At 49.1% G+C, this 27,452-nt stretch overlaps 1 protein-coding gene across 1 annotated transcript in view; it reads left to right on the top strand.

The window, feature by feature from the left end:
* TRANK1 (tetratricopeptide repeat and ankyrin repeat containing 1) overlaps positions 1–19,794 on the top strand; it is an 87,706-nt gene extending 67,912 nt beyond the window's left edge. The window contains exons 19-25 of the mRNA XM_080674234.1: positions 295–383; positions 4,007–4,110; positions 4,217–4,349; positions 9,365–9,510; positions 10,295–13,344; positions 14,139–14,237; positions 15,356–19,794. Of these exons, the coding sequence (XP_080530360.1) occupies positions 295–383; positions 4,007–4,110; positions 4,217–4,349; positions 9,365–9,510; positions 10,295–13,344; positions 14,139–14,237; positions 15,356–15,456 (3,722 nt within the window). The 3' untranslated portion in view covers positions 15,457–19,794. The remainder of the gene's footprint in view (positions 1–294; positions 384–4,006; positions 4,111–4,216; positions 4,350–9,364; positions 9,511–10,294; positions 13,345–14,138; positions 14,238–15,355) is intronic.
* The last annotated feature ends 7,658 nt before the right edge of the window (positions 19,795–27,452 follow it).

Below are 27,452 nucleotides of genomic sequence, written 5' to 3'. Positions count from 1 at the left end.
GGACACCGTCAATCTCCTTTTCTTATAAGGACACCGTCAATCTCCTTTTCTTATAAGGACACCGTCAATCTCCTTTTCTTATAAGGACACCAGTCAGATTGGTTCTGGGCCCACCAGAACAGCCTCGTTGAGGCCCAATTTCCAGATATAGTTACATTCTGAAGTATTAGGTTAGGGCTTCAACATTTAAATTTTCAGGGGTTGGTGAGGGGGAGGACAAAATTCATCCCCTAAAAACAGGTTTACGTGAACAAATGCCCAGAGAAGCAAATTTACTTTTCTTTTTCATTTTAGACTTTGATGATAGCATGTTTGTTAAGACCTCAACCGCTAAGGAGTGGATCGCACAAGGGGAATACTATGCCAAACACCAGTGCTGGAAGGTAAGGGGCTGGGCCAGGAGGCTGGGGAAGTCTTGGTGACCGGTGGCCTCATCTAGCCTCACTGGGAGGTCTCTCACCATCATGTTTCCCACCAGGACAGGGTGAGGGTGATGGTGCTTGTGCCACTTCCTGCAACATCAAGTCACCCCTGGATGAGGGGAGTTCCCTGCCATGCTCCTTCCCCAATGGAACTGTGACAGCCCTTCATTTTGACCAAGGGCCAGCATGTGCTGATACAAAAATGGAAGGTTTTTGCCCCACCAAGGAACACTGCTAGTTATTTTCTTTCCCTCTTGTGTTCTACGCTTGCTGCAAACATGTGACAACTTTTTTATCCTCACCTGAGAATATTTGTATTGATTTTAGAGGAAGAAGGAAGAGAGAGCGAGCCTGAGAGAAACATTGGTATGAGAGACAAACATTGATCCCCTATGTGCCCTGACTGGGGATCGAACCCAGAACCTCTTGGTGGATAGGACCAACTGAGCTCCAGGGCAATCAAAAGACATTTTAAAACAGTAATGGATTAGTCCTCTCTTTTTTTTTTAATTTGATCAGACATAGACTTCACTGCCCATTTGAGTCTGATGGGCATAGAGTAAGCTTTTTCACTAGACTGAGCTGACTAATTTCTAGCCACAGGACATCTTAGTGAGCCTGAGCAGGTTCTTCCAAGCAATGTTATCACTGGCAGTCCTCTCGAAATACTGAACCAGCTTAAAGAGCCCCATCCTTTTTCCCACAGTCATTATCCCTCCAGATCACGGGGTCTCGGGTGGGGCACCATTGAATGTGTGTCTGCTGTGATGCAGTGTTAATGACATTTTCACCTGCAGGTCACAGACACCTCAGCTCAACCAAGTCCACATGGGCCCAGTCTCATTCCATCTCCTTGTGTCACCTGCAGCTTGTCTGAGATGTCCCCCTCATGGTCACATGATGGCTGTGGCAGTACCAACCATCTCAGCAGCATCCCAAGCAGGAAGGAAGGGCAGGCACTTTCTTCTCCTGGGTCTCTTTTTTTATCATGAAGTCCCCAGTGGACTTCTCCTTACATCGCATTGGTTACTACTCAGTCACATGCCCATGCCTGGCTCTTTGGGAGTCTGGGAGAGCTATCCCATCTGGCCTTTCATGGGAGGCAGGTTCTGCCATCAGGCAAGAAAGGTAGGAGTGGGTGTGGATAACTGACAAGAGGGTCGGCCACCACAGGCATGGTCACACGGAAAGACACATTTCCCTAAGATCTGGCTCCCGCAGGCACCTGGAGTGCCCCGTGCTTGCAGGTGCAGGCAGTACATCCTGAGAGAACACCTGAGCTGAGCCTGGGTCAGAGCACGACTTTCCTTCCCACGCGTCCGCGCTCATGCTAGGCTTTGGTCCAGCTCCTCACACGTTACCGGAAAAGTGCCTGCAGTTTCTCTTGCTAATCCCGAAGAAATGTTCCAAGACAGTGATTTCTCTCAAGAGCTTGTCCTGCCGCTTTAATGATCTTTCTTTTCATTGGAATTTCTTAGCGTTGGACCCGAGTGAAGGTACTGGGAAGTGATGAGTGCAATGAAAATACAAGTCAGAACTTACTGGGAGTCACTGTTGGAGGTGTCTTCCATCTGACATGCCTGGAGAAGGAATTCCAAGAGTTTTCTTTCCCCAAATTCTTAGGAGAATTTTGTCTCCTATGGCAGAGAAAGTGGTTTTAAGTCTACAGCAAGTAAGTCATATGTAGGATTCACCTTTTTCTGCATAACCAACACCCCAAAACTTAAGTGGCTTAAAACAAGTCACTTAGGCGTTCACAGCTCTGTGTGTTTGCAAAGCTGAGTCTAGCTGAGTAGTTCTGGTCTCAGCTGGGGGCCTCAGTCTGGATTTTGCTGCCATGTGGCATGCAGGTTGCTTCTGGCTCTTGGCTCAGGTGATGGGGTGATGGGGTTCCTGGATCACATGCCCTTCAGCATCCAGCAGGCCAACCTGGGCTGGTTCACATGATGCCTGAGCAGGGTTCAAAGAGAGCAGCATACACACTCAGTCCTCCTGAGGCCTGGCCTGGATTGCTCCAGTGTTGCTTCCCTGTGTCCTGCTGGCCAAGCAAGTCACAGCTGAGATCAGAAGGGCGGGGATGTGGGCAGCCTTTTTAATGGGAGAAGGTGCAGGGTTATTTGGTGAAAGGGCATGGACAGATACAGGGAGGATTGAAGGACTGTGGCCACCCTTGAATCCCAAGGGGTGAGAAAACAGAATTTGCACTGTTGGGCGTATCCAGAAAGTATTTTCGTAAATATGTAGTCTTTAGCTGCAGAAGTCTTTTTAGGGGAGCCAGCACAGATGAGAGTGTTATAAAAAGCCTTCTCCTCTCTGACTTTATTTAGACTCCGCTAAAGGACTTCAGGACTCAGGTGGTTTATTGAGTTTCTGGCTGCCTGTCAGTGAATGTTCCAGAAGCACATCGTACTAATGAGAACTACTGCTTGAGATTCATTTAGTCAACAGATTCCTGTTAAGCTAGGGGCCAACATTGTGTTTAGGTTGTGGGGATATGATGGATGAGTGAGGCAGGCAAACAGAAGAATACATTGTCCCAGCTGTTGCAGATGTCAGAGATGAGAGACCAACTGCCCCCAGAACGACCTGTCCTGGACAGGGAAAGCTGCTTTGAGTAAGGGAGTGTTGAGCTGAGACCTATGGGATAAATGAAGTTAACCAGGCAGAGAGGCGATGGAAGAACATCTCAATCAGGGGAATATTAGGTGCAAAGGCTCTGTGGTGGGAAGGGGCATGGCACAGATCACAGGAATAAAAGGAAGCCCATGGGGCTGGGGGGACTGCAGCAAAGAGCTTGAGCAGAAGAGATGCCATCCTGTCCATTTTATCAGCAAGTGCCACTTAACCCTTCCCTTGCCCACTGAGACCCAATCTCGACCTGTTGGGCAGAATGTGAACTTTCTGCCCCTGTAGCCTGGGCTTGCAGACATGGTGTCAGCATTCCTGTTGGAGAACAGCAGCTTTCTGCTGGCAGGGATGGGGTGCAGGCTGACTCCTCTGTGACACTTGTCTGCCCACCTTCTGTTTGGTTTACACAGATCTGCATGTCCCAAGGGTCTGGTCAGTTATCTTCTGGGATATGTTATGGTACTGTCTCTGTCCCCATTTCTACCCCCAGTAGGTGCACTGAGGCTATTCCGCCAACACCACCAGTTAGCTGTTACAGTTACCAACTGGGGAGGACCTGTGTTGAGCCCAGAAAAGGCACTGTGTGCCTTTGGGCCAATTACTCTGTGTCTCTTACCTGAAGTTGCTACTCTGTACAAGAGAAGGATGTAACCTCTCATGCATGACTGTTGGATGATTAACAGAGGGTGTTATTTTGGTGGCCTGTAAAAGTATGCACTGTGTACCCTTTCCATGGCTGCCGGGTACTTCGAGAAGGAACCTTTGAGTGTGAAGTGTTAGCCGGTAACACTATTGGACTTGATCCTTGAAGGCCGTTTTCTTTAGCTCACCAGCACCTTCCTCTCCTCCCTCTCAGATTGGGCTGGGGTGAGACTCATGTTTTGTCAGCTCAGACACTGGTTCTGTTGGTCACCTCCATTCCCTTGCGGGGAATCAAAACCTTTCGCCTCTTCCAGGTTGCAGCCAAGTGTTACCAAAAAGGAGGTGCATTTGAGAAGGAGAAACTGGCCCTGGCCCACAACACCGCCCTGAACATGAAATCCAAGAAAGTCAGCCCCAAGTAAGAGTCTCGGTCCCTTCAGGCTTGCTCTGGTGAGCTCAGCGGGTAAATACATTGGTGTTAGGTCAATGTCCCATGGAAACTCTGTTTTGTTTCCCCCTCACAGGGAAAAGCAGATGGAGTACTTGGAACTGGCTAAGACCTATTTGGAATGCAATGAGCCAAAGCTGTCCCTTAAGTGTCTGAGCTACGCCAAGGAGTTCCAGCTCTCTGCTCAGCTGTGCGAGAGGCTGGGGAAGGTACAGTCTAGCCCACGGCTGCTCCTGGGAAAATTGGGCTCCCTGTGAGCAGATGGGGGGTGGTGGAAGTGTCTGCCTCTCTTGCTTCAGGAAGAGGCTCCAGTCCTCCAAAGAGGGAGAGGTTGGCCCTGTCCACTCTAGGGAAGTCCTTCTTTCTCCATTTGCACAAATGTTCAGAGGGCTCCAAGGATATGCACGTGTGTGTGTGTGTGTTCATGTCTGTGGGAATGTTTGAGACCTGATATTAACCATGGGGAGGCCATATGTTCAAATCAAAGGGAAGACGGGCTTTAGAATATTCCTCTTCTCTTTCTCTGTGTTCGCAGTCTGGCGTCCGCCTGGGTGAATGGCTTGGCATTTGCATGATGGTGGTTCTGTGTTCCCTGAATTGCTCTATCTGCACCGACCATTCTGGCAGCCACTAGTTTCATGTGGCTATTTAGTTTAAGTTAATTAGAGTGTGAGAAGATTAACAGTCCATTTCCTTAGTCTCACTAGCCACATTTCAAGTGCTCGCTGTTACAGAACATTTCCATTGTTGCAGAGAGTTCTGCTAGACAGACTGCTAGCCTAGGGCACGGCGACTCACAGTGGGCAGCAGGCTGCCCGAGGCCACAAACTATGGCTTTTCTGCAACAAGATTGGCACAGAAGATGAAAGTAAGCAGTCAGACATTTTTATAGCAATTTAGCATTGCTGTGCATCCAACTGGTGATAATTTTCTTAGTGAACATTTTTTATTGAGTTAGAATAGAATATGACATTGTATTAGTTTTAGGTGTACTAGTTTTAGCATAGTGATTTGATATACACCGAGTGGCCAGATTATTATGATCTCTGAATGCATAATAATCTGGCCACTCAGTGTATATCCTATATAATAAAAGGCTAATATTCAAATTGTCCCCTCTACCAGGAGTTCAACCAGCAGGCAGGCCGGCCAACCGCCTATGTCCCCTCCCCCTGGCCAGGCTGGCCGGACCCCACCCATGTGTGAATTCATGCACCGGGAGTCTAATATATATATATATATACATATATATATATATATATATATATGTATATATATATATATATGTATATGTATATATATATACATACATACACTGAGTGGCCAGATTATTATGCGTTCAGAGATCATAATAATCTGGCCACTCAGTGTATGTGTATATTGTGAGATAACCACTACCATAAGTTTGATATCATCACCACACAGAGTAATGATTTTTTTCTTGTCATGAGAACTTTTAGGATTTACTCTCTTAGCAACTTTCAAATATACATGACATTATTGGCTATAATCACCCTGCTGGAAGTTATGCGATTTGTTTTAATGAATCAGTGGCGATGGATTGGACGTGTAAAACCATCGAGTCCTTCACCACGGATTATCTGAGAAGCAGTGCTCTACAGCGTCCAGCTGTGGCTGGCGCATTTGCCTTGGTGGGTTACCATGTCGCTCCAGGAGGGAGGTGGGTTTCCATGTCTGCATGTGAAACGCAGTAACTCCTGGATCCTCAGAGCATCCCGAGCATTGGGTGGGGTGGAGGTGGGACCAGCTGGGAAGTTTGAAGTGTGGCTCCCATGCTGCCTTCCCTGCCCCGTGTTTATTATGGGATGTGACTTAGGATGTGGGAGATGGGGATGGAATAGGAAGTTCAGTGTGGCTGGACGTTCTGGGTGCTAAGATTTCAGGAACTAGAATAGTTTCCAAACTCTTTGTGTCCCTTAGTCTCTAATGCCATCACCCTCCAACCTCTAATGCCACCACTTGGACCCCAAGCGGTGACAACTACAGGCCTATGCCTACTGCTTCCCCTTTTTGCCTACCAGTGCCAGTCATGACTGAGCCAGAGACTCCTTCCTATCTGTCACCTCACCTTCCCAGCCTGCCAAGCTCTGCCTCTGAAAGTGGAGGGGAGGGGACCCAGGCGACCATAGCACAGCCCACATTCTCCCCTCCAGGACATCAGTGCCCACAGAGTGTGGAGACCGCCTGCTCCCAGAGGCACAGCCTCCCCCTCCTTTCCACTGCTGCAAGCTTGACTAGAACATTCTAGTAGCTCCAAGCCCCAACCAGAGGAGAGTCTGGTTCCTTTTTGTTTTGCTCAGGCCCCTTCCTGGAAGGGGATTGGACCCTCAGCCAGCTTCTGGTCTCTTGGGGGCATCCCACCAAACTACCAGCTTTACTCAAATTGACCAGCGTGGCAGCAGCCTTTGTCAGAATATTTCAGCCACATCGCCTCCCAGCTCCCAGCCCCGCGTGTGTGCTCCCTCCTCCCCCACTGGAAGAAATGCTTGGGAAGGGCCGTGGGAGTGAGAAATTTCCTTTCAGGGATTCCTTTGCCTTGCCTGCCTCCAGCCTCTCTCCAGAGAGTAACATTGGTTTCCCTGGAAACCTCTCAAAGCCCTTGCTCTGGATGGCAGTGGGGACCCCCTCATGGAGCAGAGCCGGCCTAGTAGGGAGCTGCCTCTTAGAGTCATCCCCTCTCTTCTTTAGCTGGGGGCACATTGGTACTTACTGGGGCCTTCACTCATGCTCAGGGAAATGTTTTCTGAGTAATCAGCATTGTCGAGGAGAGGCAAGGAGACAATACGGTTAGATGTACTGGTTATGGAGAGGCAAGGAGTCAGGGCAGTTAGATGTACTGGTTATGGGGTTTTATTGATGTGGAAGATGAGCCTAAGAGTTCTCAGGTCTGTGAGGTCTCTGAACACAGAGGAGGCTCACACTCAAATCTTATGCATATTTTGGCCCTTCATGGAGCTTGTCTCACTAAATAAGAGCCAGCTGAGGTTTATCAGAGGGCCTGGCATATGTAATTGGTTTTTGTTTTCTCTTTGGATCTCAGGTACAGCAAGTAGAGCTATGAAGTTAAATGTTCAACAAATCCAAGGACCTCTGCTGTGTGCCAGGCACTGTGGGTGCTCAGCAAGCAGCAGGCGACAAAGCAGGGCCTCTGTCTGCAGAGCTTTCCTCTCTGGTGTGAGGGAGATATGACAGATAAGCCAGTGGAATATAAGATGTCAGCGATGGTGAGAGGAGACAGGGTGGTAGGTATTTTAGACGGGCGTCAGGAGCTGACTCTTGAGCGGAGACTTTGAGAACAACTGCTGGAGGGCATGGCAGGCCAAGGATCCCTGCAGGCGTAAAGCCGCAGGTGGGAGCGTGTGGGCGAGGTTGAAGAATAGCAAGGAAGCCTTTTGGCCGGAGCAGAGTGAGCCAGGTAGAAATGGTAAAATGAGCAAGAGACGGGCAGAAACAAATCATGTAGAGCCTCAGAGTCCATGGTAGGGGACTGGACTTTGTTCAAGTGTCGGGGGAGCCAGTAGAAGGTTTGGATTGGAGGACTGACATGAAGCTAATTATTTGGATGCTCTGTCAGGAGATCTATAGGCAGCAAGAATAGAAACAGAAATGTCGAGAGAGTCTGGTGGTGGCTGAGGCTGAGATAGGTGGCCTGGATTGCCACGACGGTGATGGAGGTGATGGGAAGGGGTCATATCTGGGAAATGTTGGGAGAGCCAAGCAGACAGGATTAAGTGAGGGGTTGGATGGGGAGTGTGAGAGGGAGAGGAGTGGAATGCTCTTCTGTTCATGGCAAGCCCACTAATGAATGTGGTTCAAGGCTACGCTCGTTGCACTTCATTTTGTTCCTCTTCCTCTTCATAGCCAGTCTCCATTCCCATTCTCTTCTTATTGGCAGTCATTCCAATGCATTTACTATATGTCCTCGTGTGCATGCACAATGGAAGAATAAATAGTAGTATTTTCTGTGCATACATATTTTAAGCTTATCTAAATAGCATCTATTCCGTTTTTCATTTTTTTCACCTCCTGCTATAGTGTTATGTCTGGCCAGGTTGCTGATCACTGCTAGTATTCCACAGTGGGCATCTTCGGCATTAATTACCCATTTCCCTAGTGGTGGACACCCAAGTGATCACCAACTCCTGTCTGCCTCACGTGGTACTGTAGTGCACCATGTCTCCTCCAGTTCTGTGTGAGACGGGGAGATGTGGTGTTAGAAATGAGATTGCTGGCCCTAGGGTATGCATATACTTAGTATCAGCAAGTGAAGGTGAGAGCTTTCCAGAACAGTCATGCCACTTGGTGCCCGTGGGTTCCACATTCTTGACCACATTCAGTGGGTACTGATTTTCTGTGTTTTGCAAAACTGATGGTTGGATCTCATATGGTTTTAATTTGCATTTCTCTGATTATTAGTGAGGCTGATCACCTTCATTTATTAAGTTGCCCCCACTATGAACTGCCAGTTTATATCCTTGGCTTAGTTTTCTTTTGTGTTTTTAGGAAAGTCTTTTTTTTTTTTTTTAATAGTTGCAGGAATCCATTTTATGTTCTGACCTGCCTAGTGTAGTACAGTAGCCACTAGCAACATGTGGCAATTAAAATTAATCCAAATTAAATGAAATAAAAAAATCAGCTCCTTGATTGCACCGCCCACATTTCATTGCTCACTATTCACACCTGGTGAGTGGCTGCCATGTTGGATAGCATAGATATGGGACATTTCCATCTTCACAGAAAGGTCGGTTGGACAGTGCTGATCTAGATGTCAGTGTTTTTCTTCTCTCTGTTAACTGTGTTTCACGTGTTCATTGTTGAACAGATTTGATGTAACCAAATCCATCCATTCCTCTCCTGAATGTGTATTTCGGGTTTTGCTGAAGACCTTCTTTACCTCTCAAGTCACAAGAGATAGTTTCATACATTCCCCCCAATAGCTTTCACACTTAGAGCTTTAACTCATCTGGAGCTTCACTTAGTGTATTGTGTATGGTGTGAGGTTGGGATTTAAATTTATTTTTCTCCCTATAAAGAATTAGTTTTCCCCACATTACCTATGTTTTAGTGTTTTTTTCCCCCACTGGATTCTAACAAATAGCAAGACATATGACTATTTTATTTATCATTCAAGGTGTTTGGTTTATTTTTAAGATAAAAAGTTATGTTCTGAATACTCAGAGAAGAAAATTGTATTCCATCTTAGATAAAAGATGCCGCCTATTTCTATAAGCGAAGCCAGTGCTACCAAGATGCTTTCAGGTGCTTTGAGCAGATTCAGGAATTTGATCTAGCCCTTAAAATGTACTGTCAAGAGGAGCTCTATGAAGAAGCTGCTGTTGCAGTGGAAAAGTAGGTGGTTTTATTCTCTCCCTCCCCTCGTCCTGCTTCCTGGGGCAGCCTGCTCTGGGTGATGTCACCCTGTTCTTCCATAGTGGCTTGACCATGTCACCCTTCTTCCACTTGAGTGGTGGTCTCGGTGCTGGGTCAAGAGCTTCTTGAGAACAGGACTCTGTGTTCTCCACGCTCTTGATAAGCTTTGACACAGGGTTAGAAGAGAAGGGGCTGAAGAAGAGGTTACCAGTGTGTATATAAAATGCACAGCAGTTTTGTGCTTAGTGACGGTTCTGTCCTCTCACCTTTACCTGCTGAGATGACAGTTTCCCTGGTGTGTGGCTAGATAAAGGTAAGAGCACTAGTGGGCAGTTAGGATTTTGCTTTATTGTGATCTACTGGTAGATGCTCAGCCATGTATTTATAAATATATATATGATATGTATGTGCACGTACCCTCAGTTTTAAGATACACAGGTTTCATACATGACCCAGTGGAGGCCTCTGAGCCTCTAGCCTAGTTGATATTTCAAAGGGGAAGAGGAGATGGGTGGGGTTAAATCTTGACAAGGAATCTAGAAAAATGTGGTTGAGGCCCCCAAGAGATCTTCCTGGTGGTATTAGAATCTGTTATTCTGCATTTCTGCCCAGCAGGGGTTTGAATCCCCTCTTGGCACCTGGAAAAGTAGGCTATCTACTACATGTAGCAGTTTTACTTAAGTTGCCCTGTGCTGTATTTTGGAGGAAGTTTTCTATTGGTTGCATGATAATGAGTTATGATTTGGGTCATCTTTCCCTGTAGGTATGAAGCAATGCTAAGGACCAAGACTCTTCCCATATCCAAGCTCTCCTATTCAGCCAGTCAGTTTTACTTGGAAGCTGCAGCAAAGTACCTGAGTGCAAATAAGATCAAGGAGATGATGGCTGTCCTCTCGAAGCTGGACGTAGATGACCAGCTGGTGTTCCTGAAGTCTCGGAAACGGCTCGCAGAGGCTGCAGACCTGCTGAACAGGGAAGGCCGGAGGGAAGAGGCTGCCATGCTGATGAAGCAACATGGTTTCCTCCTGGAGGCCGCCAGGCTCACTGCCGACAAGGACTTCCAGGCCTCGTGTCTACTGGAGGCTGCCCGCCTCAATGTGGCTAGGGACTCGGATGTAGAACACACCAAGGCCATTCTGAGAGAAGCCCTGGATCTCTGCTATCAAACCAATCAGCTGTTCGGCATTGCTGAGGCCCAGTTCCTGCTGGGGGTGATCCTGAAAGACTTTCAGAATCTCAAGGATGCCTTCTTCAGGTTCGACACTCTCAACCACTCGGCTGGCGTGGTGGAAGCGCTCTACGAAGCCACCAGCCACTGTGAGGCTGACCCTCAGAAGGTTCTGGCCTTGGCTCCGGGGGGCTTGGAAGTCCTCCTCAATCTGGTCAGGGCCCTCAAAAGAGTGACCAACAATGCAGAGAAGGATATGGTCAAGTTTTGCTTTGAGTTTTTTGGTATTTCTCAAGTGGATGCCAAGTATTGCCAGATAGCTCAGAATGACCCTGGACCCATATTAAAAATCATTTTTGACCTGGATTTAAACTTGAAAGAGAAGAAAACAAAAGACCATTTCTTGATAATGACTGACCAAGTGAAACTGGCCCTAAACAAACACCTCTTTAGCAGGCTGTGTCAGATCACGCAGAGCCTGCTTGGGAAGACCTACCCAGGCATCTGCCTGCGGTTCATTGTTGGCTTAAAATGTGAGGATGGAAACTGTGAAGATTACCATAGGCCTCTGCGGCGTTGTGAGGCCAAGTGTCTGGTTCAGTCGAAAATGCACCAGGTGGCAATCAACGGGTTGCTTTTGGAAGCCAAAAAAGTATTTCCTAAAAGCTTAGCTGAAGAACTTGAACAGATCGATTATATTCTCTCTGCAGATAAGTATGGCCATTGCAAATCCTTCCTGAGTGTAGTCTTCCCTAAACATTTCCATCAGCGAGTGTTGTCCGAAAACCCCATGGCATGCAAAGAGATCCTCAAACCCAATTACAAGTCCTTCCGATCCTACAGGTTTGCTCTGAAGGAGTACATCTACTTCCTGTTTCAAAACGAAAGGGCGCGAAGCCGCAGGGAGTCTACCGACCTGTGGCTGAGCGCCATGCAGGCTTTCCTGCTCTCTTCCAGCTACCCCGAGGAGTTTGGGAAGCTGCTCCACCAGGAGGAAGACAACTACCACAGGGAACTCAAAGCTCTAGCATCGGAGAAAGAGGAACGGGGCCGGGGCAGAGGCAGCAGGATGAAAGGGATAGAGGGGAAGTTCGGCATGCTGGCACCCAACAAGGATGATGAGAGCACCGAGAAGACCCACCTGTGCTTCATTCGGCTGCTGGAGAATTGCATCGACCAGCTCTACGTGTATAGGAACCCAGAAAACTACAAGAGGCTCTTTTTCCGTTTCATGAACGTCCTTGTCAAGAGGTGCAAAGAGCCGCTCATCCCCAGCATTGGGAACACGGTGGCCCTGTTGGAGTTCCAGTTCGTCCACTGCGGGGTGGTCCTGGCCCGCCTCCGGAAGAGCGCCATCCTGTGCCTCCCCAAAAGCTACATCGCGCTCTTGCACTACTGGGAGTTTCTGTTAAGCAAGAGGGACAAGGAGCTCGGGGACGTGTTCTCCATCATTCAGGACTACAAACCGAAGGATGTGACGAGAGCCATTCAGGATTTCCGGTTCCACCTCTCCTACCTCGTCAAGGTGCTCTGTGGCTACGAGAATGTGAACTTCAACGTCCTGCTCGATGCCTTCAGTGACATAGACTGTGTGGTCTCCGGGGAGGCGGAGCGGACCCTGGTGCTGTGCTTGGTGATGCTGGTGAATGCCGAGGTGGTCCTGCAGCCATCCTGCAAGTCGCTCCTGCACCGCCACTTCCAGGAGATCGAGAAGAGGCTGCAGCTGATGAGCGTCGACTGCCCAGACCAGGTGCCCGAGAGGCTCCGGAAGGTGGTGAAGCGGGTGCTGATGGCGGTCGATGTGAAGTCAGTGGCCGAGGCGCTGCAGGACCTGCTCTTTGAGCGTGATGAAGAATACCTGATGGACTGCCACTGGCGGTGGGACAGTGGGCACACCAAAGGGGTCACGGTCCGTGGCCTCTATCACGAGGAGGTCAAACTAAACCGCCTGCTCTGCGTGGACCCCGTGGGCTACTTTACTGAACCAGAGTGTGAGTTTGGTCAAGATGAGACGGATGAGCTGGCCTTAGAAGACCGAGACCACCTCCTGGCCACCATCCTGTCCCAGAAGCAGTGGAAGGCTTCCATCCAGCGGAAGTTGAGGAGAGCATGCCTGGTGGTGGCCCTGTGCATCAGCTGGAAGAGGAGGGTGAGTGCCCAGATGGGGTGTTCCAGGGAGGAGACCAGGGAGCCTGGGACCGGGATCTTCAAAAAAGCCGACGTCGACAGGACCCAGTGTGACCTGTGCGGGGTGAAGTTCACCCGAAGTCCTGAGAACTATTTCAGCCCCAGTAAAGCCTTTGAGGGAGAGACTTCAGAGGCGGTGGCCCTCTCCGAGGCTGTGCTGAATGACAAGGAAGGTCGGGAGAGGAATAGCGAGTCTTATGAGCATCACATCCACCTAGAAGGCCACCAGAGGCAGCAAATGGCCTACCAGAAATACTCTGAATTTTTTCGTGAGAAGGTGGACCCAGCCATCGACGAAGGCAAGCTGGTGGTGCAGGACATCGAGCAGAGCGTGTGGATTCGTAGTCACCTGGGCTCCAAGGAGCACAGCCTCATGCTGCAGAGGAAGGTCCAGGAGAACATCAGGAAGGTTTCAGACGCGGTGGAGGACCTCTACAGGCAGAAGGCCTGGGCTGGCGGTAAGGGGCCCTCGGGAATGGGGGCCCAGGCGGTGGTAGAACCTGGGCTTTGAGAACACAGGTCAGAATCGAGCCCTTTGTGTTGAGGTCTGACCTGGGGTCGTGGAACTTGGCATTTGCAGAAATACAAGTAAGGACTGTGTGTTCTTAAATTAGAACAAAGCACCATGGTTTGGACCAGCCTTTCCCCAGTGAAAACTTTGATTATCTTAGGCTGGGCTGGCCTGTCCTTTACAGACAAGAATAGGGCTTTCAGCCTAGTTCTAGGGAGATAATAAAGGGAGAATGTTTAAAGTCTTGAGGAAACTCTTTAAGCTTCTGATTCATTCATTCATGATCATTTCTTGAGCTCCCACTCTGTGCTAAGATCTATAGGTGCGTAGCTGGTCTCTTCCCTTTAGGAGGGTCCGTAAGCCATACCCAGTGTGAGCCCTTAATGATAAGAATGCTAATGGGCCTTTGAATCAGATTTCCTCTAACTTCCTCATTAGCTACTTCTTAGCAACACGGAGTGGAAGTTACGTTCCGTACGAAGTGAGTGAAATTGCATATTTTAGAATCATTCCATAATCCAGACGCTGCAGTTTAAGGTTTAACAGACACACAGGAATGGTGCCAGGCTAGCATTTAAATGCTGCTGGTGGCAGAAGGGGGCTGTGGGGCCTTGCCTGCCGTTTTCCTCAGGGGAAGCAGAGACAAGCTCTGGGGAGGCGGGGGCTTTGGCTCTAGTTCTGGGTGTTCGAGGCCCTACAGCGGCCCCTTCACTCAGAGCCCTTGTTCTTTGGTTCCCACAGCGAAGGAGGTGATGACTCGGCTGGTCAACGTTCTGATCCCGTCAGTCAAGGATGCGAGGGAGTGGCTCAAGAAGACAGAGCTGCACCTGAAGGAGGAAGGTAAGGAGCCCTTTGTCCTAGGACTGTGCTCTGGGTTCCGTGATTCTTGGTTCTGCTGACGTTCAGGTCAGGCTGACGTGGGGCTGCCTAGGACATCAGTATTGACCACTTCCTGTCTAGGACCCTTGCCCTGCTGAGTGAGGTTATTAGCCACACAGTATCTGAGCTTCTTCACCAGACCGTGAGGGTTATTCTGGGTTCATGTTAGTTTTTTTTTTTTTTTTTTTCAAAAACATCTTTTGCCACTCGAGTTGTTATCAATGCTGGTCGGTCACTACTCATACTCAGTACAGTGATTCCCAAGGATGCACAAAGTATTGCAAAGCCATTCCTTGATAAACATGTTTGCATGTAAGTTAATGATTATTAATGTGTGTTTAGTGTGTGTCAGTGCTGTCCTGGGCTTGGGAAAGAAAACAAACAGAATCATTGGGGCAGCTTGCAGTCATCTTCCCACAGAACATTGAAGGCTGTGTCGGATGAGTCAGGCTTCTCTCCCGACAGTCAGAATTATCTTGCCAAGTTCTATTTGATCTGGAAAGTCTTCTCTCTTGCCCATTCCAACTGCTGCCCCCTCCCCACCCGCCCACATTTTTTCTTGCTCTGAATATTTTGCCCGGCCCAGGTTGCCCTTCTTTGAGTCCTTTTAATCCAGATGCTACTGGAAATTGCGGACTCCAGAGCTGGGGAAAACTGGAGGGCCCTTGGCACAAATGTCTATGCCAACAAAAATAATCTGGGACTATTATTTTTTGCTATTATTTCAAAATGGAGGTAACTGATGTATCAATTCTAGCCTGTGGCTGAGTTTGGGTTTTGTTTGATTTCTTTCATTTAAAGGGCCTCTAAAAGAAGGCCAAAGGAGCCAATCTGTAAGAGAACTTAATTCCAGAGATGAGGGCTTCCCTTGGCTTTGGCTCATCCTGGGAAGCAGCGTCCATGCTCAGAGATAATCCTCACTTTCTGTCACCCTGGCGGGAGGCCTTTTCCCCCTTAATTTAAAACAATTACAGAAACACGAGGTTTTACTAGGGTGTTATGTTTTGCAGTGGAGTGGGGGGAAATCACCATTCTGCACATTGTTTCTTTCTTTTTTGTTTTGTTTGCTTTTTAAATAGGAATCGTTCAGGAAGATGAATATGAAAATGAAATTGAGGACTTTGGTGAGCTCCGTCCTAGAAGGCGTTCACGGAAATGTGGAAAGCAGAGAAAATACTAGGATCCACACAGCTGCTGCTGCCTAAACCTTCAGAACATTCCGTCCTGACTTAGAATTCTGAGTGCTGGGGCAGAAGAGAAAAGAATGTCAATTAGCATAAAAGAATAGGGGAGTCTAGAACCTCTTTGCTTTGTGATATTGTTCCTTCTTCCATGGTGGCTTAGGGTCTGACTGCTCCCTCCGAGCGGGACACGAGTCAGTAGGAGGGACACCCCTCACCTCAGAGTTGCCGCTTCCCTGGGCCAGGAAATCCCTCCAGGGATTCTCTCATCTCCTTCCAACGCTGCAGCCAGGGCTGTGCGTGCCCAGGTCTGTGTGGGCCCTGCCACCGGCCTCTCCTGACCCCAATCCAGTCCGGTCATCTCCGAGCCTACTTGTAGCATAGCTTGTTTCGTCATAGAGGTTAGCCTTTTCTCTGTGGCAACTTTTCGGCCCCCCACCCCCACCCCCCGCCATGCCCAGCTACCTGTGCGAGTCACGGTTAGACTACCTCAGAATGTAGTCAAGAAGCCCCCGTGTCCTTTGGGTGGCCAGGATGGGGATGATGCTGGGGGCCTTCCAGCCTGCCTCGCCAAGGTGGGCCTCACTCCGCCTCGGCTGTGGGAAGACATCTCTAAAAGTGTTTTGTGTGTAGCCTTGTATGTCGTTTCCTTGGTTCTCCCTGGCAGGTTGTCATTCTAGCTCAGGTTGACATTCTGATGAGTTTTCTCCCACTGAGCTCACCACGTGGGACAGGGGCCTGCAGTGATGCAGGTAAGGGAGGTGGACAGAGGAGGAGGCCAGTCGTACAGTACCAATCCGTAGGGACTCAACTGTGAATCACTGCCCGCTGCTGGGAGGCCTGTAAGAGAAGGGGTGGGAGGGTGTCTGTGTGCAGGAGGCATTGCTCCCCCCACTCCGCTGGGCCAGCGGCCGTCCATAAGGTCCCGTTCTGGAGGCCTTCGTGCCTCTCGAGATCACTGCTCGCCGCTTCCCCAGCCCCTCAGCTGGGCTTGGAGCGGAAGGTCAGGCTCCCCCTCAGCCCCTTCATTGTTTTGTCATCACAACGGAACCGACTTTCCACCCCCGTTGTCGCTGCTGCTTTTGCTGCTCATTGTTGTCACTGTCTTTCTAAATGACTATTTCCTCAAAATGTTTGTTTCTAACTTTTATTAGTTATGTTTCTAATTTTTATTCCAGGTGTTTTTTATAAACTTCACTTGCCAGATAAACAACCCCAATCAAATCTTGCTGTATTATCACATTTTTATAAAGTTAAGTCATTTCTCTTACATGCTGCCGTCCATTTGTTTATTTCCAGTCTCTGTGCAGAGAGTAAAGGGGTCAGTCTTGGGCTGGTTCTTTCTGGTAGCTGGTTGATGTGGGCGGGGCAGAGCTTCTGTGCCTCCTGAAACTAAGGCAGAGACAGACAAAGGAAGCACAGCCTGGCATTCACAGCTGGTCGCAGTGTCCCTTTAGGGTCTGCCTGTGCAAATTCTTTCCCATTGGGATGCTCTGAGCATGCAGGGTGTGGGCAGTTTTGTCAGTGCCGTCTATTGGGACCGCCCTCTAACATTGCCCTGGGAGGCAGGGGACCTGGAGTCGAGTGCTTGTCCTGCCCCTAATGAGCCAGTAACCTGGGGTGAGTCAGATCCATGAACACCACCCTGGGATGGGAGATGGGGAAGCAGCGTGATGGATATGTGGGTCGCCTGTGGGCATAGCCAACTGGCTCCAGTTTCCCCCTTTGGGAAATGAATGGTCTAAGGCTCCTTCCTGCCCTGATGCAGAGGTCTGTAGTCTGTGGCCATGAGCTTGAACACCCTCAGGTCTTGGTTGTGTGATCCCAGTGTTTGCTTGTGTTGGGTGAGCAGGACAGCTGGGTCTAAGGAAGCAAAGTGTCCTCTGGTCCTATGCTTCAGGGTCCCAGAGGCTCAGGACTGGGAGAGACAGTGCTGTTCCTTGTGTGTCAGCACTGTCTAAAAAAGCCGCCTGGAGCCCTAATGGGTTTGGCTCAGTGGATAGAGCGTGGGCCTGCAGACTGGAAGGGTCCAAGGTTCGATTCCGGTCAAGGGCATGTACCTTGGTTGCGGGCATGTCCCCAGTGGGGAATGTGCAGGAGGCAGCTGATTGCTGTTTCTCTCTCATCAGTGTTTCTGGCTCTCTCTCCCTCTCCCTTCCTCTCTGTAAAAAATCAGTAAAATATATATATTAAAAAAAAAGCCGCCTGGAGAGAGCCATGTCCTCAGCTCGGCCGGCCCTTAGTGTGGGCTTGGGACTGTGGGCAGAGAATCAGTAATTCCCATCGATGACCCAGTCCTGAGGCCCAGTCCAGTAGCAGGCACTTTGGTGCCCGGCCTTGCCTGGAAGTCCAGGATGGGGGTGTGTGTCAAGGGTCCCCAAGACCCTGTCAGTCTGCCTTTGGAAGGAAAGGGCTCTAGCCACCTCACCTGTTTTCCTGGCCCAGTGGGGGTCCTAGTGCCCTAGTACTCTGAGGGATCCTAGAACCCACCCGTGGAAACATCCATTTGTCATCTTAGCCACGTCCCCTCGGGACCCTGACATCTTGCTGGCCGGGAAGGGCTTTGCCAGCAGTGGAGACTTGGTTGCCAGGACAACTGGCAGGAGGCGTTATTCTGACTAATGTTACAGGGTTCTCTCCACTCAGCTCTTGGGTCTGGTTCCTCTGGGACACTGGCAGCCAACACTGCCGGCTGTCACATAAGGACAGTCTGCCCCTAACATTTGTGGGGCATGGCGTGTGAAAACAAGAGGCCTCTGCCCCATCCCTTCTCTTCCCACCCACCCTTTGCTTCATCCTGCACCCTGAAGGACTTCCCTTGTGTGAGTGTGGACATTCCAGCCTCACCTGCAAGCTCATCATATATCTGAACCCCCCTCCCAAACAGCCACCCTTGGCCACCCCTGCACCCAGCACATCAGCAGGGAAGAGGCTCAGGGGTATTTGCGGGGGGCGCGGGGGGGGGTAGTGGTGGTCCTGGGTACTGGATTGTGATCTGCAGGGGGCTGTGGATATGTCCTGTTTTTGCACATTTGGGGTACAGTATTTAGCTAATGATACAGCATTGTGCCACTTTTCTTGGTCATTTTTCCTCCTGTGTCTGTCTCCTTCAGGATCCTTGCAGGACAGGGTTCCAATGTTCATACATTCTCCAGCCATGATAACCATCTTAATCTTCTCAATGCCTTTCTCAACGCCTAACTTAGCGTGTACTCTCTCTCTCCCTGGCCTTCTCCTGCAGGCCGATTCCGGGTGTAGGATGCCTTCAATGTGTTCCGGATCAATGTCATGTAATTGCCAGAAACCTGTGTCCCTGGAGTCATCCTTAAGTGTATGACCCAGAGGATGGGAGCCATCTCCCTACCCAGCAAGCACCCTAACGGCACAGAGGTTAAAGTTCATTCTTTGTCGCAGCCGAGACACAGGCCTGCCCACAGCTGCAGACAGTTGCTCCTCACTCCTCCCCACCTGCTTCCTGAGGGAAAGGGAGAAGCCATCTGCAAGGTAGCAGGCATTGCTTAGGTGGGTTGTTTAGAAACCTGTCTCCAGATGCTGCTAAATTCTAACCCTGTTCAGAATTCTGTGTTCTCTGCTTCAAGCACCTTCTGTTACCCTCCTCAGTGGTGATGCAACCTGAAATCTAATGGGACCTTTTTGTGGGATGGGTTGCCCTGGGGAAACAGTGCTTTCATCACAGTATCTTTGAAGTGAGCCATAAGGTTGAAATTTAGCTTCTTATACTGGGGATTCAGATATATTTTTTCAAGTCTCTGAAAAACAATATAAATAAGCAAATAAAACAGAAACAAGCCCATAAATGCAGAGAAGATTTTGATGGGTGCCAGATGGGAGGGGAGTTAGGGGAATGGATGAAAAAGGGGATGAACAAATTGCCAGTTATGAAAAACAGTTACCAATGTAAAGTACAGCATCGGGAATATAGTCAATAATATTGTAAAAGCTATGTATGGTGGCGGAAGGGGGGATCACTTCGTAAGTTTCATAAATGTCTAATCACTGCTGTACACCTGAAACTAATACAATATTGTATGTCAACTGTTATATTGAAAATTTTTTTATAAATCTTCATTGTTGAAAGTATTACACATGTCCCCTTTTTCCCTCATTGACCTCTTCTATGCCACCCCCACCCTCTGCCCCAGGCCCTCACCACCCTATTGTTTGTGTCCATGGGATATGCATATACACATACAAGTTCTTTGGTTAATCTCTTCCCACCCACCCACCCTCCCCCTCTTCCCTCTGAGATTCCACAGTCTGTTCCATGCTTCTATGTCTCTGGATCTATTTTGTTCATCAGTTTATTTTGTTCATTAGATTCCACATATGAGTGAGATAATGTGATACTTGTCTGAAATTTTTTTAAAAATTAAAAACAAAACAAAACACAACACAGTGAAGAAGAGGCTGTTCATATACTGCAATCTTGACTTAGTCTTAGAAGTGGACAACAGGGAAAAAAGTCCCTGAGCCCGTTGGGGGATTATAAAATGGAAATAGAGACACAAGCTCGTAGCTTGGCTGTGATATCATCACTCTCCCTCCCCTTCCTGTCTTCCAGAGACGGACCGCGAATGGGACAGGATCTCAGGCAGGGCTCTGCTTCCAGGGCAGGCAGAGGTGGTCATGAGCAATGACGAGCCCTGGGGACAAAGCTGGGTCAGCTTTTGGTACCCTTGATAGAGGTGGGGACATTCCCAAGAGGGCTTTGTTCCCAGGGACTCAACCTTCTTTTAGGGACTGAGACTATTTTTAACCCGAGTTTTAGTGATTCTGCAGGACAGCTGTTTCAGGGAAATATGTAGGCCAGTCTGTGATATTTGGAGTCATCGTTTTAAGGTTAAGGAGTGGGATGGGGGAAGAGAATGAGAATAATTGTGGATTTCCGGAGGCGGTGTCACGGAGTTCTACAACTGCAACCCCAAGTTACTTCGAGGCCACTTTTGAGGGTCTGGAGAGGCTGAGCAGATGAACATCTTTTTGTTTCCCTGAAAGTTGAGTGCCAATTTCTGCCCTCTCTCAGTCCCCATTTGCCATTTCCAAATTGTGATGCCGACAAGATTGACAATGCCAAGGTCAGAGCACTGGGAGCAGGGCACCCTCACAGTGCTGTGGGAGCAAACTCACTACAGCCCTCCCAAGGGCACTTCCAGTCTCTACTCAAAAAGGGACACACCTTTGGATTTAGCATTCCCACCTTTTTGTTTATTATTATTTTTAATTGTGGTAAAATACACATACAATTTAGTTTCTTAACCATTTAAAAATATTTTTATTGATTTCAGAGCGGAAGGGAGGAGAGAGAAACATCAGTGATGAGAGAGAATCACTGATTGGCTGCCTCCTGCATGCCTCCTACTGAGGATTGAGCCCGAAACCCAGGCATGTGCCTTTAACCGGAATCAAACTCGGGACCCTTCAGTCCCCAGGCTGACGCTCTGTCCACTGAGCCAAACCGGCTAGGGCAACTTAGCTATTTTTTGCACATACAGCTGAGTGGAGTTGAGTACATTCATGTTGTTTGTTGTGCAACCAACTTCCAGAACTATTTTTTATCTTACAAAATGGAAACTCTGTCCTCATTGGACATCTTCCATCTGTCCTGTCCTCAGCCCCTGGCCACTACCATTCTACTTTCTGTCTCTGTGAATTTGACTACTCTGGGTGCCTTAAAGTGGATTCATATGGTATTTGTATGTTTGCAACTAGCTTATTTCATAAAGAATAATGTCCTCAAGGTTCACCCATGTTGAGACATGTGGCAGAATTTCCTTCCTTTTTAAGGCTGAATAATGTTCTATTGTATGTATATTACCAGCACTCCTACTTTTAGGGATTTATGTTAGAGAGACAGTCCTACAAATGCCCAAAAATGTTCACTGCAGAAGTGTCTGGGAGACTCCAAAGTTGGGGATAAGTCAAGCATTCAGCAGGGGTATGGCTGAATACCATGACTGTGGTCTAGGGTTTAGCAAGACCTTGTGTCCTTATGGAATAGGGCAAAGGTCAGTTTCTCACTGAAAACTCATGCTAAAGAGGAGGCTCTAAGGTTCAAGTCACTTTTGTAAAATTAAAAAAGTATTCTAAATTGTTGGTGGTAGTGACCTTGAGTATAAGACTTGGACTTTTAAAAATAGTTTGGAGTATCCTGGCTGGTGTGGTTCAGTGGTTGAGCATGGACCTATGAACCAGGAGGTTACGGTTCCATTCTGGTCAGGGCACATGCCCGGGTTGCAGACTTGATCCCCCGGGGGGGGGGGGGGGGCGGGCGGGCAAGTGGCAGACAATCAATGATTCTCTCTCATCATTGATGTTTTTTATCTCTCCCTCTCCCTCTCTGAAATCAATAAAAATATATTAAAAATAGTTTGGAGTATATTTGTGGTCAAAAAAGTAATGAATGTATTTTTAGAAGTCAAAATGGAGAGGTTCAGGAGGGTGAATATTTGTTGCTCAAAGAGGTGGTCAGATATGAGCATGCTCCATCCACTCAGGAGTTTACAAAGAGACATGAAGAGGTAGTGTTGAGTGTTCCATGGTGATGATAACCCAGTAGGAGAGGATGCTCTTCTAGGCACCCCTTGAGGCCCTTCCCAGGTCTAGCCTGGTCCTCTGCTTCTCATCTAACTGACCCCTACCGAACTGGTGTGTATCTGCAGCCAGCTGTGAATAAGAGGGAATCTCAGCTTCCAATGTGTCCATCCTTTACACCTTGAACTTTATCACCTGATCCTGTGTGCCCTGCTCTTAGTAATCTTGGCTCTAGACTTATCTGACTCCCTGAGAGCATTATTGCCCTTGAACCTCACAAGTGATGATATCCTCCTGCTACCGTCCCTGGCTTCTTTCCTGAGCCATGAAGACACACTCATCAAGCCATGGGGCTCGAGTCAGTGCCATAGTCACCGTAATAGGAGCAACTGCCATTTAGTGAATGAGACTTCGGTACTGGCTCATTCAGGTGACACCCCATGAATACTCACAATGTCCAGAGACAGATGCCAGGGTCACACCCATCAGACAGATGGAAGCTAAGGCTCTGAGAGCTTTAGCCAGCCTGTCCTTTGGGACACCTCTCCAGCACTGGCCCATCACAGGTAAGTTTGTTTGAACTGTACAGAGACAGGATGGAAGTTTTCATGAAAATAAAAAACTTTTTAAACTTCTATTCATCAACTTCCTCCACCCTTAGTTTGTTTTCCAAGCAGATGTCAGGTGTTTCCAGTTTCCTGGAGTCCTTTGGCTATTTGATTGCCCACCTTGCAGGTGCTCACTTGGAGGTAGGAGCATGTTTTGTGTTGCTTTGCACAAAGTCCCTTTTCCTGGGTGAGAGCTACAATGAAGAACCCAGCATCAGGGATTCTTTCCCACCATGTCACTGGGCTTGTCAGCCCAGGAGTGGGACCCCTGGGACAGTACAGGGCTGGGCCACATCCAAGAGTCCCTCCCATGAATGTTCCTGATTTCACACGGGAGGAAACAGAACAGACCACACTGGTGACTTTTTCAGCTTTACTCAGCGCTCCTGGGTCAGAGCTTGGGAAAACACTCGATTCCTTCCACTGGGATATCTGAGATGTGGGACCCCGTGAACACAAGGTGAGGATGCGATCTGCTGTGCCTGATGCCGACCATCTGAACCTGGGACCAACCGCAGGTGGGCCGACCTTGGTTATCAATTCTCTTGGCTCATCAAAACTCAGCTCTTAGGAACCCAATCAGGTTAGTTTTCAGGGAGACCTGGGTTTCCAACGACGTACTTTCCCAGGGGATCTCTCATCTTCCTCCTATCAAGGGCTTGCAAACAAAATTTTTAAAGCAGCAGCAATCCTGTTGGAAGAGAAGTAGGCGCTGCAGATGCTGGGCTGTCAGGCCTGGGCCCCAAGGGCACAGCTTGTGAGTAGGCAGCACACAGCCCGGAGAAGAGAATGGGTGTGTGTGTGTGTGTGTGTGTGTGTGTGTGTGTGTGTGTAGGGGGTTGGGGCATGGGGGATGAGGGTGCAAGTGGCTGAATTTCTCATTCCTTCGTTTCTTCTTTGCATTTAATTAAAAGGAAAAGATGCACAGGCTGTCCCAGGGGGAGTCCAGGTGGCACTAAGTCCTGGCAATTTAGTCCAAGGGAGCTGCAATCCGCAAATATGTTTGAGAAGGAGTCTTTGCCAAAGGACCAACACTGTTTTGTCTACCCTTCTTCCAGGAGATATTTTAAAAACCAAAGCGGGAGCCTGCAGTCTCAAAGGGTGCACAAATTCCTTTCTGATCCTGCACTGGTGGGAGTAGGTGTGTGGGGGTGTGTCAGCAGGGAGGGGCAGGGACCTGTGCAGTGAGGAGGGGACGGCCTATTTGGCGTAAGGAGAGGAGAACAGAGGCCTTCTTGATTAGGGCCATCACCCCACTAATGATAAGCAGGTGTGTTTTTGCTCAGCCAGCTCTGACAAAGTGCAGACTTACCTTATTTTATGTGCTTCCTAGATGTTGGCATTTTTTATTTATTTTTTTGATGTTGGCATTTTTTATAAATTGAATGCAAGACCCTCCACCAGAAAAAAAAAGATTACGATTTGCTTTATTGTGATGCTCTTCTTCTTATGGTGGTCTGGAACCAAACCTGCGGTATCTCCAAGGTCTGCCTGTGCCACAGGCTGGGGGCTTAACCAACAGAAATGTATTTTCTCACAGAGCTGGAAGCTGGAAGTCCAAGGGCAAGGTGTTGGCAGCTTGGTGTTTTTTTTTTTCCTGAGACCTCTCTCCTCAGCTCTTAGGTGGCCCTCTTCGACCTGTGTTTTCACATGGTCTTCCCTCTGTATGTGTCCCTCTTTCCTAATTCCTCTTTTTATATTGGACTAGTGACCCAGTGCATGGATTCGTGCACACTGAAAGGAAATTAATTAGAAGGTGCCCGGTGGGGCGGGACTGGGTGAGATGGGCCAGACACGCCCTGGAACCTCTTGCGGTCCCTCCCTGCGGGGATCGGGCCGAAAATGGCTCTCCAACATCCCCCGAGGGGTCACGGAGTGTGAGAGGGCACTCTGCAAAGTTACTGTTGTACAGGGTGTGGAATGCAAATGCAAGTGTGCAGTAAACCAGATTCAGGGCCAACAGTGCCCCAGCAACAACATAACCCATGGCCGAAGGTGGAATCATGCAGCCCCGCAAGGAATTGGGCTTCCTCCTCTCTGGTTTTGGGTGGGGGGGTGTCACCTGAGAACCGCCGCTGCCAAGTCACTGCAGCTCAGCAGCTCCTGTGTTGAGTGCTGCCCCCTGGTGGTCAGTGTGTATCATAGCAGACGGTCAGACACTTAGCATATTAGCCATATATACATATATATATACATATATATATACATATATACACACACACATATATATATATAGATAGATAGATAGATAGATAGATAGATAGATAGATAGATAAGGACCCACTCTAATAACCTCATTTTAACTTAATTACCTCTTTAAAGGGCCTACCTCCAAATACAGGCAGTATCTGGGGGTTGGAGCTTCAACATGTGGGTTTGGTGGGGATGCATGCAGCCTTAGCCCAGGTGCAGGTGTCAGCTTTTGTGAGGAACCCTTGAGGAAGAATGAGTTTGGTTGAATCCATTGGCTCCAGTTGTCAAGCCTGTGATGGTGACGTTTTGGCTGAGCAAAGGGGACCAAAGGCTTTATGTCATCTGGTGGACCAGAGTGTTGTAGGTGCCGGTGGGGCTTGGACGACGGCTGGCTGGGAGTGGGCATAGGGGCTGTCCTTCAGGCTCTGTCTTGTGCCTCCCTCTTGTTTTTCTGTGGCGTCTCCTTGGGCATCTCCATCACTCCTGCAGCCTCAGTTTCCCTGGTATGCTCAGGACTTCCCAGTCAAGTCTTCCTGTCCCCACACCTCTGCCCGAGGCTTGCTGGGCTTCTCCACCCTGGCGATGGGTGGGGACGGATACTCCGCTCCCCAGCATGTGGTCTCCATGCCTCTATTTGAGCACTTCAGAGCAGAAGGTGGAATAGAGCTTGGGTGCACCTGCCTGCCTCCCTCTTGCAGTCACTGGCCGCATGTGGTAATTTAAATCAAAATGAGTTAAAGAGAAATAGAATTGAAAACTCAGTCCCTCAGTCACACTAGCCCAGCCTTGGGCAAACTACAGCCCGCGGGCCGGATCCGGCTGTTCTATCCGGTTCTCTTGCTCTCCCCTCCGCTCCTTTACTTTGAATTTATATTAGTTCACACAAACACTCCATCCATGCTTTTGTTCCGGCCCTCCGGTCCAGTTTAAGAACCCATTGTGGCCCTCGAGTCAAAAAGTTTGCCCACCCCTGCACTAGCCACATTGTGATTCTGTGGTGCACCCCACAGATATTGTACATTTCCGCTGCCACAGAAAATTCTGGACAGAAACGCTCTAGGTCAAGGGCTCCTCGATGCTTGTCCTGGCAGTAAGCATGGAACTTGGCTCATAGTAGGGCTCAATAAATGTTTGCTGAATTAAGTTGGACATATGCTTTGGAGGGAGTAAGAGAACCAGCGGACCGTTAAAATAAAAGAATCTTTGGTGCCCTCCAACCAGGCCTGCAGTCTTCTAAGTGAACTGGCAGCTGCCCCTGAGGGGCAGGAGGATGGGAGAAAGGAAGAGAAGGCCCAGAGATGAGCACCTACTACTTGCCAGGCCCACTGTACAGCCCCCAGATCTGTGGGGCCTGGTGGGTTGTGTGCACAGGTGCAGACAATTGCTGTTGTAGGGACATTTCCCCCTAGAGATGAGACACATTTTCGGCTCACAGCTTAACACAGAATTAAGGCCAAGAGTGTGCACTTGAGTGGGTGCGGCTAAAACTGTCATAGTGTTTGTTTGAGCACGGCCTCCTGTGCCCCTGCCCCACTGTGCTGCCCTGCCAGTCCACCAGCAGGCCCCCCAGGGGCCCGGCCACCCTTCGTCCACATGGGGAGACTAGAGAAAATGCGGGAGGCCCTGCAGAGCGAGCGGAGCGAGGCACCTGGCTGTTTTCCAGCCCGGATCTGGGGCTGTGTGTCAGTCTCAGCTTCAAGCAGAGGCACCCTTCTGCAGTGGCAGTGAGCTAGTTTCTCTGGGAAACCCGTCTCCAGGCCCTCTGACAGCCCGTGGGCGGTTCTGAGCTCCGCCAGGCTCACATCAAGAAGTGGATCATCTCTCCTATCAAACTTGGTTGCCTTTCTTAGGTGCCTCCAGGAATTAATATCACAAGATGATTTTGACACCTGGGATTCCATCTATTCCTGGTCTCAAATTGTCACGTAGTCCCTTTCCCTTTAAGAACGCTCGTGAGCTACTTCAGCATAGCGATCATGGGGTCTGTGTGGAGCACCCCCCCAATGGCATTTGGAGCCAGGTGTTTCACAGCTGTCATTGTATGTAAGCTTCCTGGTTATCTTGAGAAGCCGGTGGTGTCCGCTTTGCAGATGTAGAGACTAGGTGCGGAGAGGATAAGCTGTGTGCCCATGCCCTTCCCTCACCACTGTCAGCGCCCTGCTCTATCCCTCGCTAGCACAGCATCAACACAAGGAATGCTGTTTGCTGCCCCACCACGTCCTTGACAGCTCTCAGACTTACACTTCCTGCCAGCCAAGACTGAGCTGTGCACCCATCTGGGATCTGGTACAGCATCAGTACCAATGACTCCTGCAACTCCAGTTAAACCTTTCACCTGTCCCACCACACCCCAGCATCCTCAGCCCTAAGCAGCACACAGCACAGATGCCTCTAAAGGAAGATGACAACTGTCAGGCAGGACATGAAACCACCCTCTCCAATCTCAGCCTCCACCCTGGGCAGGCCACTGATTGCTTGCTCCTTCTCTCAGACTTTGCAGCCAAGCTTAACCATGCCCCTACTCACTTTCTCGCCTAAGAGACACCCCTACCTCATTTCTCCTGTGCCCCCTATTGTCTCCAATTTTCTTCCGCTCCTCTCCTGTGGTAGATTATATTTTCCAAAAACCGGCACAGCAATGT

This window comes from Plecotus auritus (genome assembly GCF_963455305.1).
Source record: "Plecotus auritus genome assembly, chromosome: 6".
Lineage (NCBI taxonomy): Eukaryota > Metazoa > Chordata > Mammalia > Chiroptera > Vespertilionidae > Plecotus > Plecotus auritus.
Note: the sequence above shows the minus strand (reverse complement) of the source record. Positions and strands in the feature narration are given on the sequence as shown.